The sequence below is a fragment of the Ceratotherium simum genome, chromosome 28, assembly GCF_057802395.1.
Source record: "Ceratotherium simum simum isolate JZ-2026a chromosome 28, ASM5780239v1, whole genome shotgun sequence".
Classification (NCBI taxonomy): domain Eukaryota; kingdom Metazoa; phylum Chordata; class Mammalia; order Perissodactyla; family Rhinocerotidae; genus Ceratotherium; species Ceratotherium simum.
Genome location: NC_141927.1, coordinates 3,240,107 through 3,257,925, shown reverse-complemented (window position 1 = coordinate 3,257,925; position 17,819 = coordinate 3,240,107). Strand labels below are relative to the sequence as shown.

The window sequence follows — 17,819 nt, the reverse complement described above, 5'->3', positions numbered from 1 at the left end:
TATGACTTTTTTCCATTTTCTGATTGGATTGTTCGGGTTTTTTTACCATTAACTTTTAAGAATTCTCTGTATATTCTAGACAATAGAATATGTGGTTTGCAAACATCTTCTCTCAGTCTGTTGTCTTTTTATCCTCTTCCTATGGGTCGCCTATGAACAAACATTTTTAATTTTGATGAGGTCCGATTTATGAACTTTTCTCCTCATAACTTGTACTTTTAGTGTCAAGTCTAAGGAGTCAGACTTTTTAAGCTATTTAATATTTTTAGCTATTTTAGGGCCTGTGCCATTCCATATAAATTTTAGAATAATCTTGTATATATGTGTAAAGACCTTGCTGAGATTGTGATAACAATTGCACTAAACCTATAGAACAATTGGGAAAGAATTGATGTGTTTACTATGTTGAGTCTTCCAATTCGTAAACATGATATGTCCTATCATTTATCAAATGATTTTGTTGTGTCAGCTAATATAAGTATATAATTTTCCTTTTTTAATTTGTTCATATGATGAATTACACGACAGACTTTTGACAGTTGAACCAGCTTTGCAAGACTGAAATAAATTCCACTTTGTGGTGCAGAAGAATTATTCTTATATATTATTGGCCTCAATTTTCTAGTATTTTGTTGAGGATGTCTCTAAGTTCATGAGAGAGATTGTTCTAGAGTTTTCTTTCTTTCTTTCTCCCTCCCTTCCTTCCTTCCTCCCTCCCTCCCTCCCATCCTTCCTTCCTTCCTCTGACTTACTCTGGTTTTGGTATCAGATTAATGCAGGTCTCGTTAAATGAATTAGGAAGTATTCCTTCCTCTGATATCTTCTGGAAGACTTTATGAAAACTTGGTGTTAATTCTTCTGTAAAAGATTGGTAGATTTCTCCAGTGAAACCATCTGGGTCTGCAGATTGTTTTGGGGGGAGCTTTTTAATTACGACATCAATTTGTATGATAGTGTATGGCTATCTGGATTGTCTGTTTCATCTTGGTTGAGTTTGGTTTTTTGTGGTTTTTGAGGAATTAGTCCGTTTTTAATAACTTGTCAAATTTATGAGTCTAAAGGTGTTCATAATATTTCCTTATCATCCTTTCAAGGACTGGTGAATCTGTAGTAATACCCATTATTTTATTTCTGAAATTGGTAATTTGTGTCTTCTTTGTTTCCTCCTATTTCTCTCTTTCTCCTCCCCCCTCTCCCAGTCTGCTTAGAAATTCATCAGTTATATTGGTTTTTAGAAGAAACTGCTTTTGTTTCATTTCTTTCTATTTTTATCTCTCTTTGCAATTTCATTGATTTCTGATCTTTATCAAACTGTTCCTCCTGATTTTTGGGGTTTACTTTTTGTAGTTTTTGGAGATAGGAACCTAGGTAATCATTTCACACATTTTCTCCTATCTAATGCAGTCATGTAGTGCTATGAATTTTCCTCTTGGCACTGTTTTAGCTGGATTCCACTTTTTTTTTGGGGGGGGGTGTGAAAGGTTGTTCTTGAGCTAACATTTGTTGCCGATCTTCCTCTTTTTGCTTGAGGAAGATTGTCACTGAGCTAACATCTGTGCCAATCTTCCTCTACTTTGTAAGTGAGACGCCACCACAACATGGCTTGGTGAGTGATGTGTAGGTGTGCACCTGGCATCTGAATGCGCAAACCCCCGGCCGCTGAGGTGGAGCATGTGAACTTAACCACTACACCATTAGGCCAGCCCCCGGATTCCACATATTTTTATATCTTTTGTTCTCATTTTCATTCAGTTCTATGTATTTTTTTTTGTTTCACTGAGACTTCCTCTTTGGATCATGGATTATGTAGATATGTGTTGTTTAATTTCCATGTGTTTAGAAATTTCCCTGTTGCTTTTTTGTTAATAATTTCTAGTTTGATTCCATTATGGTCAAAGACCACATTCAGTATTATTTCCATTCCTTTAATGTGCTGAGGTCTATTTTCTGGCCCAGGATATGGTCAACTTTGGTGAATATTCCACAGAAGCTTATAAAACACTTGTGTTCTGCTGCTGTTAGGGTGAGTGTTGCAGGTGTATCAATTAGGACCTGTTGATTGTATTATTCAGATCTTCTGTAATTTTGCTGATTTTCTGTCTAGTTGCTGTAAAGGGGCTGCTGAAGTCCTCAGCTGTACTTGTGAATTTGTCTTTTTCTTCTCTCAGCTCTATTTTTGCTTCACATATTTTGAAGTTCTGATGTTTGGAGTGAATACAGATAGGATTTGTATGTCTTATTCAGGGATCAGTCTCTTTATCATTATATAGTGTCCCTCTTTGTCTTTAGTAATTGTTTTTTCCTCTCAAGTCTACTTTATCAAATATTAATGTGGCTAATCCTGCTTTTTTATAATCAATATTTGCATGGTATCTTTCTTTTCATCCTTTTACTTTCAAACTACCTACGTCATTGACTTTGAAGTGTGTTTCTTATTAACAGCATGTATTGGGGTCATTATTTTATCTACTCTGCCTCTCTCTGTCTTTTGATGAATTAGACCATTTATGTTTAAGATTATTATTGATATGTTAGTGATAATATATGATATTTTATTCTTTGTTTTCTATTTATTTCCTCTGGTTCTGGTTCCTCTGTTTCGTTTTTTGCCTTCCAGTGGGTTAATTCAACTTTTTTTTTTTTTTTGTCTTTTTTAGGATTCCATCTTGATTTATTTATAGTGTCCTTAAATGTATCTCTTTGTAGAGTTTTCAAAATGGTTGCTCTGGGTATTACAATACACATATGTGACATAACTATCTACAGATGTGTGAATTTCCTCTTGTTGCGGTAGCAAATTATGACAAACTAGGTGACTTAAAACTCTAATAGTTCTGGAGGCCAGAAATCCAAAATCAGTCTCACTGGGCCAAAATCAAGATGCCACAGAGCCACACTCCCTCCAGAGGCTCTGGGGGAGAATCTAATCCTAGGTTCTTCCACCTTTGGTTGCTGTAAGCACGTCTTGGCTTGTGTTCCCATCACTTAAATCTCTGCCTCCAAGTTCACATTGCTTTCTTCTCTTCCGTCTAAAATCTCCCTCTGCCTCAATCTCATGAGGACACTTGTGATTGCATTTAGAGCCCACATAGGAAATCCAGTAAAATCTTTCCACCTTTAGAGGCTTACCTTAAGCACATTTGCAAAATGTTTACATTCCTGCACCTGATTCATTTCAGGTGTTGTCTTTTCTCATTCAAGTTGTGATTTTCCTTGCTTGCGGTAGGATGATTATATACTGGCTGTTTTGTCTATCATGTTAGGACACACTGAGCATTATATAAATCTCTTATTTTAGCAGTCACACTGGTTAGACTTAGCACATAGGTCTTGGCTAACTTTTGTGGTCTGGGGTTCCAATGACAGGTTAATTATCAAGCCTTTCAGGGTTGTCTTGGTGGCTTGGTTGATCTGGTGCCAGTAGGGCTTGCATTCTTCCTTGCCGGTGTCGGGGTGTCTCTTGGAGGGGAGGCAAGTCTCAGTCTCCGATCTGCAGAGACTAAGAGTCTTCCTGGATTAGGTCACTGGTGTGGCTGGGTATCTTCCTCAGGTTCTGTTTGCCTCAGTATCTTTCCTTGGAAAAGGGAATCCCAGGCCATGGAGAAGGTAAAGGGTTCCCTTGGACATTTATATTGCTGGGGCCCCTTCCTCCATCCCCCTTGTTGCTTGGTGCTGTTAGAGGGATACCAGTTGCATCCCAGAGAGGAGTGAGCTTATCTGGAGCCTTCTATTGCCCGGTCAGGGGTGGGGAAACACTGGGTCTGGTTGGTCCTCTGTTTGTGGGAGCACACGTAAGACACCCAGCACTGTGCTGTCCTCTGGTCCTGGGGTCAAAAACCAGCTTGCCTTCCTCTACCTCCCTTCAAAGTGTTCCACTGGTTGTCTCTGGTGCCGTTTCCAGGGTTCATACTTGTGCTTAGTAGGAAGGAGGATGGAAAAGAGGTCTCCCATATACTTGTAAAGTAGTCTGGGCTGCCCTCAACAGCAGAAACCTATAAAATAACATCACTTGGGGCCTTAGTAAACTTTTTTCTTTGACGTGCAAGATCAAAGTTTGGATTAGATATTTGTCTACAGTTCCATATAGAAAGACTTTATCATTCTGATGCTGTTTAGTGAATTTAAAGTGGAGTTTTCAGATGATTGATGTAAGTCACTCATCATCTTCTATGATGCCTGGCTGGAATGGATTCCAGCGCAATGAACTAAGTCTGCCACATGGGGATGAAATGTGTGCATGAGTCAATTTCATGTTGATACCAGTTGTGGAAATTGTAATAGCTTCAACATATGTATGGATTATCTCCAGGTTTAACATTGTACATAATAATATGATAATTTATTCTATAAATCTACTGCCCTGGCTTATTCTCAGAGTCAGCTTGATTTATAAGTCAGAGTCCTATTCCTCTCCTCCTGTCCTGACTCTCTATATTGGCACATGTCCTGTAAACAGATATGTTAGCTGTGACTCCCATGCACGAGGAGCCAGTCTAGGTGCTGGGTGGATTGAGAAGCTTGAATGCCCGTAAAAGCTGCCTTCTAGGCTGATTTGCTCTCATGGCTTGGTCAATACTTTATTTGAAGACGTGCAAAACCAAAGATTATCATTATGACCAGAGTTTAAATCCCTTCTGCCTTGGTTTGTTAGATGACTCAGTTGACTTATGACTCTGGCTCTCCAGCTTTGTGTCTGCCAACTTTCACCAAGGATTTGTATCAGGGCATCTCTGCATCTTCCTAAAGGTATTTTACTCCATCCCTGAGAGGAATCCTTCTGCCCAGGTGCCTGAACAGACCACATACTGTGTCTTAACTTCTCCCTTTTAATCTCTAGCTCACACCGTATGAACGCAATTATGGAAAATGGCTAACTAAAACATATATTTTCAATAGCTTTGCATTTTCTACACTTTCTGCAGAACCTATGAAACTTATGGACATTAAAGAACTATAAAGACTTCAAATTAGGTCAGTTTTAGGCCAGTCTTTAACTTAGGAGTAGCATTTACTTTTCAATTGCCCAATTTGTAGTTTAAATGAGCATTTTAAAAGTTTAGCACGAGATTTTTCTTTCAGGTACCTGCCCGTAGAATGCAGGTGTAACTTAGTCCAGGTGTTACATGGCATCGATTTCATGTCTTGACAGCTTTGTGGCATGCTGAGTTAGGACTTTTTTTATCTCCAGGTTTGAACAAATTATTTTTTAAATTGATATACAGTAAAATACAAATTTTTGTATTAATACATGTTTAGATTTGTATAACTACCACTGAAAGAAGGATATAGAACAATTTCATCACCTGCAAACTGCCATCACTTTGTAGTCACACCCTCTCCCACCCTAAAAAAAAAAATCAAACCCTGAACCACTGATCTGTTCTCCTTCACTATAGTTTTGTCTTGTTGGGAATATAATATCATAGATTTATACTCTATGTAATTTTTGAGACTGCAAATAGGAATGTAAAATGGTACAGGTTGGCAGTTTCATGTGAATTTAAATACACATTTATCATATGATCCAGCAATCCTACTCTTAGATATTTACTTTATAGAAATAAAACTTACCCTACATGAATGTTTCTAGTAACTCTATTCATAATTGCAAAAAAACTGGAGAGAATGTAAGTGTCCTTCGACAGGTGAACAGACAAATACCATGGCATATTCATACAAGAGAATTCTACTCAACAACACCAAGGAACACTCTGACACACACAACAACTTGGGAAATTCTGTAGGCATTATGTTGAGTGAAAGTAGTCAGAGTTTGATTTAGCCATCCCTTCCTAGCAAACACATCTCATGTACGGAAGACAGACCTGTTGAATCTTTTAGCCAGGGCCAAAGAGATCTGTTCAGAAATGACATTACTTTCATATACACGGTGATATTACCAGCGATGAAAACATCGTAAAGTTATTGCATCATATGGGTCCAATTAGGTTTAAAGAACACTGACCCATTTTCATATTTAGGTGTTTCATGTTTAGAGTTTAGGTGTTCTCTCAATGCAATGTGTCCTGGTTATAGGAAAGGCACAAATACATAGTCAAGTTATTTTACTTCGTTTTGGGTTATTCTTTTATTCTACTAGAAATTATAGTCATAAGTACTGCTGATTTCAGTTCAACTTTGATACTGACTGCAATGAGACATACCAAACCACTGAACTGAGTCAGCTCTATCTTCACTGAAATCTATCAAGAAGATAAGAGAATTTTAGAACTGAATGATTTCTTTGCTATAATTTAATACAGTTATTTCACAGATGAAGAAACTGACATAGAGGTAAAATAATTTAGCTAAAATTAGGGGTGAATTAATGACGGAGCTATAGCAGAGCATCAAATACCGTGTCCTTGGTATACCAAGATAAAACAAAGATTTAAATCATTATTTGAAAAGATCCCTATGAAATCTAAACATGTAAATTTTTAATGAATTTTAATGAGCATTAATTTATATTTTCATTTGTGCATCATTTCAAAAATGTCACATGTTATATACCAGAGTTTGGGGATAAAAAGAGAAAGAGACATAGCTTGCACTGAAGGAAGTTCAAGATTGGCAGGAGACAGGTGTTAAAGTAGATGCCTATGATACATTTGTCTTAAATGAGTTATATGCAGGATTCCACAATGACCTAGAGAAGAAAATCCTCACGTTTCCTAAGGAAGTTAAGAAATGCCTAGAGAAAACCCTGAAAGTCTTTAAGAACTCTTAGGTGTTATCCAGGAAGAGTAGGTGTGGCAGGCAGTGATTTCAGTGTTTGCCCAAAGCCTGGAGGCCAAGAAATGCCAATATTTCTGGAGAATGGTGAAAAAGGTCAATATGGTTGGAGCATAAGATGTGTGCAACAGGTTAGGAATTCCAGCGTGGAGGGAGAGGACGTGGAAAGCTAGGCACCTCCAGTATGATGGCATTTTTTTCCCCCAAAGAAAATTTTATTATAGCTTTCTAACAACCAAATCAGTTTAGTTAGTGTTTCATTTGAATAATATTATGTTTAAGTTTAAATCAAAACGTTATGTGTTGTAAAGTCAATTTGAGAGAAAAATGAAGCTGTTTTAAAGAAAGTAGTTAAAACGTATGTGTTATTATGACTGTTAAAATATTTTATCAAAAGCAGCATCTACTTTATTTTTCAGTTACAAATTATTAAAAAAAATCCTTTTTCAAACAGATAAGTGGTTTCAAACGATAACAATAACATTTGCTTCTTTGTTTTAAACAAATCATTTGTCAGTGTTAGCAAATTAAAATAGTTCTGAAAACATGAAAGAGGAAGGAAAAAGAAAATATTTTCTTTTGTTTCAAATAATTCTAAAATAATTTTTAAAAATTAAAAAAACACAAAAATATTTTTATTTTCAAGTATTTTTTAAATATTAATTAATTTTAAAATAATTAATTTTAAAAAATAATTGTAACAGCAATCTTAAACCCTTTTCATAAATATAGCAGTTAAATAAATAGCAGGCATCAATTCTAAAACTAGAGTGACACAAATCATCCTAATTTGACTTTTGATTGAAGGAACTTCGTAATGTAGCTCTGCACCTGCTAATTTAATTTTATGTGAATCAACAGACTAATTTAAGACAGAATTAAAATAATGTTCACTGCAGAACTATAAGAAATTCAAATATTTTCATTCAAAGATATTTCTAAAGTAGTTAACTTGGCATCTAAGTCTTTTCAATGTGTGAAAGTTTTCTACATGATAGTTGTTTTTCACAACTTAAAATTAAATGAAATATCTAGGAGGAAAGTGACACCAGAATCAGGAGGCTGAATTAAGAAGCTACTTCCATGATATTGGTATGATAGCCTCAAATAAGAAAGTAGAGACGGAGAGAAGCAAAAGGTGAAAGGAACGTTGAGGAGGTATAATTTGTATGACTTGTTGATGAATGCATTGGTCAAGGGAGAGAAAAGCAAGAGAAGAAACCACTCCCGATCTTTACTTCCAGTGACTGGATGGTTGGCGGTATAAGGAGGAATTTAGGATATTCTAAGAGGCAGGTCTTTCATGTTTTGATTGCCTTAAATATTTTCCCTCATATATTTATAAATGAAGTTATCTTCTGAGAGCAAGAGAAATAAGGATTTGGAAGGGGCTCGAGAAGAATGGTGATGGTTTGGGACAATAGCTAGTGGAAATGGGAAAAGGAAAATATGTTTACTAGGGCCCAGGACAAAAGTGTGTTGTTGAGTGGCTGGCTGGAATCTGGAGACCATAAATATGTATCAGTATAAATCAGCAAATCCTTCGTCTACTTTCAGTGCACATGTGCAAGAAGATAGAGTAGATTGTTGGATTGATCTCAACTTGAGTTTTTGTCAAATAAATGGAACAGATAGATCGTCAGATAGATAGAAGGATTTTAAGAGAATTGGGAAGACTGATGAGACGGTATACCAGAGCACCAGCCACGTCGTCCAGGGCATGTAAAATGTGATGAAACCAGTAATAGCCGTCCTCAGGACCACATGGAGATGTGGTCCGAGAGAGGGGTTAAGAGTCTAAGAGTTTTATCATGAAGAGTAGCAAAGTGCAAGATTTGACCAGCAATTTCAGTGTTTACAGTGGAGTGGAGGGGAAGGTCATTGAGGTTAAAGGTCCAAGGAACCATGAGTCATTTCACAAGAATTATCCATGTGGACACTCAGACTACCCAGAGTAGAGCTGACAATAAGCAGTGGCCTACATGAAGAGAGATGACAGGGATGAGAAGTGGAGTACAGTTGACTCATGTCATGAATCTCAAAGTCATGACAACGGGGGATCAATATTGAGTAGAGAATGGAAATGGGAAATATAGACCAAGAAGGATGCTGACTCCACCTCCAGGCAGTGTTGGTAAAAGCCAAGAAGGAGAAGAAAAAAGCATTCTCCTCCACTCAACTGACTTATGACTCAAAAGCCAATTTTTATTAGCATGTAAGGAAAAATCAACAGTTATGCATCCTTTCTTCCTTATGTCTATATAAACTTTATGACAAAATGATACTTTTTCTTTCCTCTTTCTTTTCTAAACCAAAGGAGTGAATTTAACTTAAGCTACAAGGAGCTATTTATAATGGCCAAGAATAAGACCAATCTTCCCTTCATATATTCACATAGTCTAGGGAATATTATCCAAGATAACCAAAAAAAGGAAAAGAAACTAAGCCAGATAGAAAATAAACCACTTGAATCCCCCTCCTTCCAAAAATATCAGACCTGACCTCTCATTGAGAATAGGTACGGAAGCTGAATACAATAATGATTAAAGCATAGGAGAATAACGTAAAGCAACCAGGATTTTAGAAGGCAAAAACCAAGGGAGAATGGATATGCTTTAAGATGGACCTCCCCAAATCATTGCCCCTAGGAGCATTTGCTGATTCTTGGTTAAGGGCACCATGGCAAACAGAAATCTGTGGCTCAGAAGGGGTGGTTTTGGGAGACACAGGATGTGGGAGCCCCTGAATTGGGCAACAAAACAGTGAGGACTTGAGGGTCCAAGGTGTCAAGGAAAAGGGAATTATGGGGATGTGAGCCTGAATCTTCTTGGCTTCAATCCTTCGTGGAGTAGCCCTGTCCTGGCTTTTCTGGGATTGGAAGCAAAGAAACAAAGCAGAAATGTGCTGCTTATGGTCTAGAAAGCTAAGCAGAACTGCTGGAATGTTCACAGTGCTAGGGAGACAAAGATGGGTGTCCAGGGCTATCTTTTCAAGGAGATCTACTTACACGTCATAACGTCTAGATTGTGCCTTGAGAAAGAGTAAGCTGAGAAGGTAACATGCCTGAAATGCAGCCTTGAATCATCCAATGACTGATTGGATCAGGGTGGTCGCTCTCACTGCCAGACAAAACTCAAATCCTCCCAGGAGGAAGATAGCAACATACAGAGCTTCTACAATGGTTTATACACTGAGTCTGGCATTCAATCAAAAATTATCTGAACTGTCCAGAAAAAGAACCCAATGATCCAAAAGCAAGAGACAGACAATAAAAAAAGAAGAAGATATCCAGATATTAGAGTTATCACTCAGGGACTTTGATAATTAACTGTGATTTATATGTTTAAGAAAATAAATGAAATGATCAAGAATTTTGCCTGAAAACTGTGCTCTATCACAATGAATCATATGGAATTTTAAGAATTGAAAAATGCAATATCTGCAATAAAGAACTCAATGTATATGGTTTGAACTAGAAAATAGTGTAGTAGAAAATATTTAAACTGAAGCAGGAAAAAAAGTGTATGTGCAGAAAATATGTGTGTAATTGGAGTTCCAAAAGAAAGAGATAGAGAAAATGGGACCTAACCAATATTTGAAGACATTATCACCAAGAGTTTTCCAATACTGACAGCAGACTTCAAGATAGAGATTCAACAAATTCTACAAGCCAGTCAGGATAATACAAGGAAAACCTCACACTGGCACATTATAATAAATCTACTAAAAGCAGGACAAAGAAAGATCATAAAAGTAGCATAAAAAAGAAATGTTATTTTCAAAAAAGCAAATACAAGATTGATAGAAGGCTTCTCAACATAAAAAAAGAAGTAAAAAGACAATGGAATGACATCTTTAAAGTGTTGCAAAAATGAAACAAGCTATTAGATAAAAGAGATAATTTAAAAAAATTGGCTAATCAAAAAAGGAGAAACAAAAAGAAGTGAACTTTATCATTAATTATATTCTAAATAAAAGACAAAGCTCTCTGATTAGATAAAATATAAATAAATTAGTTAAAAATAATGTAAAAACGATTATATGATGCTTACAAGAGACAAACTGATATACGTACATAGAAAAGTTGAAAGTAAAAGGCTAGTAAAAAGATGTTTCTCGTAAGAACTAACAAAAAGAAGAAACCATGTTACAGCTTTATAACCATAAGTCAAAGCGGACAGTAACGCTAGACCTTTACGATCTGTGCACTTTTGGGTATGTTACACATGGATAAAATGTGTGCATAGGGAAGAGAGAAAAATCTCTCTTCAAATCAAACAAGCAAATAAAACAAACAAACATAAAAGAACAGTCTTTCCAACATAGAAAATCTTTAAAAAGAAATACATGTTTAGTGATTGCACATCACTCACTGAAATATGTTTGTTTTTTTCAATGTGTGTGTAACATTGCACAAGTTACTTCCCCTATAGTGACTGTTGTTCATCTTCTTTTGAAGAAGCAGGTATTCTGTAATGCCCGAGGTGAGAATATTGGATTGATAGACAGATTATATGATTGATGGGGCAAATCGTGTGTTCATATCTCAAAACTACTTTGCTGAAAGCAAAGCTTCCTATTTGATTAGAGACATTTGTTTTGGTTGAATTGATTTTTTTCTCACACTTTTTCTATTTCAACATGCTTTTCTGTCAGTATGTTGAGTTCAGTCAATGGATTTAGTGTTTCTTTTCACTGGCTGACGGCAGCAGCTATGTGACTGTTTTGTTAATACATAATGAATGCTTCATTGAAAATTCCATTTGCTGTGACTTGGACGTTGATATGCAGAGGGAATGTTCAATAAATTTGCCAAATCTATTTCAGCTATACATGCTGTTCTTCTTGTCAATTTTCTCTTAATGTATGGGTACCTTTGGTGAACTATATATATATACTAAAAATTTATTTTTTTAGAGCAGGTTTAGGTTCACAGCAAATTGAGAGGAAGGTACAGAGATTTCCCAAATACCCACTCCCCCCACATATGCACAGCCCCCACCATTATCAACACTTCCCATGAGAGTGGTCCATTTGTTACAAATGACAAACCTACATGGACACATCATCACCCAGATTCCATAGTTTCCGTTAGAGTTCACTCTTCATGTTGTACTTTTCGTGGGTTTGGACAAATGTGTAATGACATGTATCCGTCAATATACTATCATGCAGAATATTTTCACTGTCCTAAAAGTCCTCTGTGCTCCATCTATTCATCTCTCCCTCTCCCATCCCCTAATCCATAGCAACCACTGATCTTTTTACTGTCTCCATAGTTGTGCCTTTTCCAGAATGTCATATAGTTGGAATCATAGAGTATGTAGCCTTTTCAGATTGGCTTCTTTCGCTGAGTCATATGCATTTGAGGTCCCTCCATGTCTTTTCATGGCTTGATAGCTCACTTCTTTTCAGTGCTGAATAAGATTCCATCTTGTGATATATTTTTAAAAGATATTTTGTTGCAAACATACATGATAAATCCATAGTAGACGATCCAAGCATTCTGTGAATGAACCAGGACATTTCTCAGCTTCAAGTTGCTTTCCCGTGGATAGTGTGATGTTGTATAACCTTGTGGCAATAGAGTGTATCTCTCCATCACATAAGAAGACCAACTGTCCCCGTTTTTCCAGGACTGTCCCAGTTTTAGCACTGAAAATCCCGGACCCAGAGAAGCCCTTCAGTTGCAGACAAACGGGATGGTTGGTCACCCTAAGTCGATTTTTAAAATACAAGAGACAGACTTGGAGTTATAAAATAGAATAGTTACTGTAAAACACCAGTGGTATTGAGGTTTTAAATGTGAATGTAAATTACAAGTGGCTATTGATTCTTTGAAGGAGAGTCTTGCTATATATATGGCTTGTTTGTTTAAGCAGCAAGACCACCATTGAAGGTAAAAGTGGAGATGTCTGGTTTCTTAAATAGTGGATTTGACATTTTTCTTTTGTGCAGACTCACTGGATCCAGTGTTCCTGACCTCATCGTGAGTATGAGCAACCAGATGTGGCTCCATCTACAGTCTGACGACAGCATTGCCTCGCCTGGATTTAAAGCTGTTTACCAAGGTATGGCTGGAACACACCAACTTTTAAAATTAGCATTTCTACAGAGGGCAAGGACCATTCTCTATGTGCTTGCTATAAATAAAATCGACAAGTCAGAACAGTGTTTAAAAATAGGGACTAATTATTTGCAACTGCCTTAATTAAAGTCCTACTTACAGTTCCTTCTTGCAAAGAAGAATTTTTAACTTTTTGAAAGCTTGGCTTACCATGATGTGTGCCATTATTGTGTCAAAACAAAGAGTGAGATTCGATACAAAATATAAGCTATGAAATGTCTGCATCCATGTGGGTCATGGCATTTTATTTCTTCCTGAGAGGGAGTTATTATGCTTATAACTAAGGGAAACATTTTTGAACAAAGTATCAATTTGAGTGGCATCAATTCAAGCAAGCTTATTATATACATCCTCATGTACAAATGCATGGGGTTTTTTAATGGAAGACAGGGAAATCTATACAAAGTTGGAGGAAAATACTACTAAGTACTTGTGTAGGAGAAAAACAACCTTGTTTTGAGAGTTATGAGTTATAATTACTCTGGAGAAGAGAATGTTCCTTCAGAGAAGTTGGCTTCATCTCGGAATTCATGTCAAGGAGGCATTGTCTCAGCGAATGGTGGTTTGCCATGCTGGAATCCAGCCACATGTTCTTGTGAATCAGGGCCTGACGCTCAGTGTGGTGCATCTTTAACAATAGTCTCACTCTATTGCTCTACCCATGTCATTTCATGTGGGAGGATCTCATAGGAGACAGATACCTCTTAACCTTAGCATATTGACTGGTAGTTTTTAAAGCTTTTTTAATTATGGAAAATTTCAAAATGTAAACAGAAGTAGAAAGAACAATATAATGAACCCGAGATGACCTGTGTTTGTAAACTTTTGCAAGTCTTCCAAATATTTTGCTATGGACTCAAATATTGGCTTGAGACCTGAGCTACAGCCGCCTGATCCATACGCTCTTCTCTTTGTCAGCCTCAGCTCCCCCCTGCCTTTCCTCAAGTATTTTTCAACATCTTTTGGGAAGTCAATGACATTTCCTTCTATTAGACACTCTAAAACAATTCCAGACTCCTATGCAAATCTTATTCAATGATAACCTCCATAAAAAATAGACTTCTCTCGTTCCATTCCCATCAAAAGAGAAAAAAGGGAAAAAAAAAAAGCCCTTTCCCACTGCTGCCCCCAAATTTCTACTGAAACCAAAGTGGGTTTGCCTCCTGGCAAGTTAAATCAGACTCTCCACCGGAAGTAGTTGTCACACAAAGTAAGGTATACTTGCAACAAATAGGAGACCATGCGGAATCACTTCCAAAGTCATGGTGTCCCCGAACAAACGGAAGCAGAGACCTTTTAGTTCCAATGGGGAGTGAATATTCGAAAGGGAGAGGTGGTATTCGCTTGCACGGGCTCATTTAGAAAAACATGCTTCCACATACACTGCAGGTTATGGTGATAAGGCCTAAGCTCCTCCTGGAGAGATCTTAGCACTAAAAATAAGGCAAAGGTCATAAGTGTAGCTCTCATGGTGAAACTTAGTCTGGTTCAGGGTGGTTGGTGATTGCATCTCCTTAATAAAAGAAAAAAATAAAAATTTGGAAAACCAGTTAAAAGCTTTCAAACCCACCGTTGAGTTCCTCGGGGCAATTAGTCACTGACAAAATCACCAAATCAACAATCGCCATCTCATTTCAGGTCTTTAGAGGTTTAGTTCACAGAAGCCCCCACTCCTACACTTCTGTTCTGCTGGTGAACAGGCAGCAGCCAGCTAGGCCTCACTTCCATCTCTCAGAGCACACCATAGTCCTTGGGTTGATCTCTTGATTTCTAGAGATGGCAAAGAACTGAGAGTAAAGCAACGTGGAAGGGGAATCTTTGACTGGAATATAAAGAATGAAATGATCTTCATAATATCTGGACCTCAGGGCTCCTAGAATAGCTGTAGGTTGACACATCTGTTTTAACTGGCAAAAAGTGCCCACACAAGAACAGGCAGACCATTTTACTTTGGATAAGTGCTTTGATGTACTTTGTGTCAGTAATTAAATAGTTTTGACTTGAGAAATAAGCATTAAAAAGGCTTGTGAGCATGTTAACTTCCTCTTTTGGGGTTATGCAAAAGTAGAAAAGTGACAGATGCTTGTCTCTTCAGTTCAGATCTTTCATATTTTTTACTAAGAGAAAGAAATTGTTCTCTTGTGCCCAAAGATTAAATATGTGTCCCCAGTATGATAAAATGATCTTACTAACATTAAAAAAGTTTTATAAATTATTGTATAAAACTACTTCCTTATAAAACTTTAAAAGATATATTTAAGCTGTCATTTACATATACTGACATAATTTTAATAAGCCACAACTAATTTAAAGTCATTTTCAGCAAGATTGAAAAGAACCTGTTATGGTCTTGAATTCAAGTTATGCTCATAAGAAGTCTTTTCAGGATCAATCTTATACTATCTTACAAATGCTTATGGACTGAGAGTTACTTTAACAAAATAACCAAGAAGTTACCTTTTTAAACCCATTCAAATCTTTTTACTAATGCAAAAAGATCCATTATTTTGAAAAGAAACTGCTATTTTCAAGCTATAATCTAGGAAAATATACAGTGGGAATTCAGAATAAAGCATAAACATACATTCCATGTAACTATTTAAATTTTCAAAATTTTAGATCTTTTTCATAAGGAAAGTTTCAAAATTCTAAGGAACTAGCATATTACAAAATACTGTAATACAATAAAAATAGTGATTCTTTTATTTGGATTATTTTACTGTAGGGGAACTGTTAAAAGAAAGAAAGACAGAATTAATTTGTAAGTTATTGTCAGGAAAAATTATGAAATTGACCTGGGCAAAAAAAAATTACTAGGGATGCTTTCAACGTCTAGCGCACTCTTCCTGGTTAACTAATTCTTTAGTGGTCCCTGCCTCCCTTGTCCTTGAGTTATTTTACGACTCTGAAAGTTATAGAAAACTCATAACAATGCAAACGTTCCTGATCAGTGAAATGCAAATGCTTTTTGTGTGCAGGAGGTGCAATTGATTATTTCCCTGTGGATATTGATGAATTTTGCCTCTATTAGCAAATTCATGTCAGTGTTGCTAATTGTCTATATGTTCATATTCTTTGGATTCTCCTTTGAAAGAGTTTTTCAAATATTTTACTGGTTCCTTCCTTAATTACTGAGTTCATGAAAATCTTTGACATGACAGATGTGCGCATGTATAGGTCAAAATGAGAAATATTAATCTGGAGAGTTGGGATTTTGTTTTCTTCAATTTTACTTTGTCAATCTGAATAAAGAGACAGTGTGCTCTTGTTTTCCAAGGGTGCGCTGTAGAGTATTCAGGAGCTGAAAAAATGTTACAAGAAGTTATTGCATGTCAGGCCAATGAGGCAGATAATTAAAAACCATCTACCAACCTCAAATCAACAAACATGGTGGATGAGAGTGTTCACCGAGAGAGTGAGCACACCCTGGAATGGCTACACTCTTGCTTTGTGAGTTGAAGTAGTCACAATGTTAAAATATCCTGTGGTGACGAGAAGGCCCAACCATAAATATCCTTATCTATAAAGTGTGACAGATTCCTCCTTGCTGGAGACATGGAGTGAGGTGGAGCCTTAATGACTGCTCTTACTAAGAAATACTGCAACAAAAAATGATATTTACATTTCATTCAAAGGTTAGGACTAGAATGCACAGATAATTACTGAACACTTCCTGACATTTGGATTTTTAGACTTGACCTTTAATTGAACTTTTGCATGACTGTGCAGTTATTAAAGAAAGCGTGGTAGAGGTATAATCCTTTCCACATGACCTATACTTGCTACTGCTTTTGGTAGAATCTAAGAGCATCAGTGAAATACCAAGCGCTTCCCAACAGGGCAAATGGCAGTAAATTAACTCCAGCAGTATGAAGGCACACATTGTAACGTTTATAGTATCAAGACTAGAGAAACTAGCATCGTTCCCAAATCGTGGGTCCTTGACTATTAAGGGATATAAGTATTCTCCATTAAAATATAAATATTCTTCCAAGTGTCATATGTCAGTTTGAATGACCATACGGCATTAATTATAATTACATTGAATTCTAATTGGTACTCTGTTAACAGTCTCAATAGTCTATTAATAGCTACAACTTGAGATGTCTTGGAAACGTGGGTAGCCGTCAATCACTGAGAGATTGTCAACTCAAGGCCATATATTATCTTTTGACACAACAATAGTCCAAAGTTAAAAAGATAATTAAAACAGAAAACTAATATAAGATTTGAGGATTTAAAAAATTGAGAAAATACAATATAGCAAAAGAAGACATTCTAGAAATTGGTACTTCCAGAGTGCTATATTAAGCTAGTAATTGGATATAAAATAAAAATCATTTGTAAAAGTGATTGTCAAATATATAAATAATTACGTCATTTGATTTAAAAGATAGTTGTTCATCAATTATATTATCAGAAAATATATGCACCTGATATTTACATATGGTTTAACTTTGTAGGTTTTAATAGTGTGTGGTTTTAACTAACATGGTGTAGTGGTTAAGAACACAGGCGCTGAAGCCAGACTACCCCGGATTTTAGGTCGGCCACTGACTGACTGAGTAACTCAGGGCAAGTTGTTTAGACCCTTTGTGTGTCAGACTCCTCATTTGAAAAAAGAGAGGGAATAATAATGACACTGCTTCATAAGGCTGTTGTAAAAACCAATTGACTCAAAACATGGAAAGCTCATAGCACACAGCATGAGAAATGCTAGCTATTATTTACATACTCATTTGCCTTTTTGATTTTGAGATTTTTCTACAGGTAAGATTTTTTTCATTGTATAAACATTAGTGCTCAGAGTAAAATACGTAAAAATTGTAAGTGTTCCTTCTCTTCACCTACAAACTTGGCCAGGTAACTTCCTCAGAGCCTCAAAGGCTCTGGTGTCTCCTTCCAGAATTTTCAATGCATATCACATCAAACCTGAAGTCATAGTTTCTCTCTTGGC

General features: G+C 36.4%; 1 protein-coding gene across 1 annotated transcript in view; it reads left to right on the top strand.

The window, feature by feature from the left end:
* CSMD1 (CUB and Sushi multiple domains 1) overlaps positions 1 to 17,819 on the top strand; it is a gene marked incomplete at its 5' end in the record, with an annotated part of 1,589,548 nt that overhangs the window by 1,123,722 nt on the left and 448,007 nt on the right. The window contains one exon of the mRNA XM_087418289.1: positions 12,694 to 12,806. Coding sequence (XP_087274415.1) covers positions 12,694 to 12,806 — 113 coding nt within the window. The remainder of the gene's footprint in view (positions 1 to 12,693; positions 12,807 to 17,819) is intronic.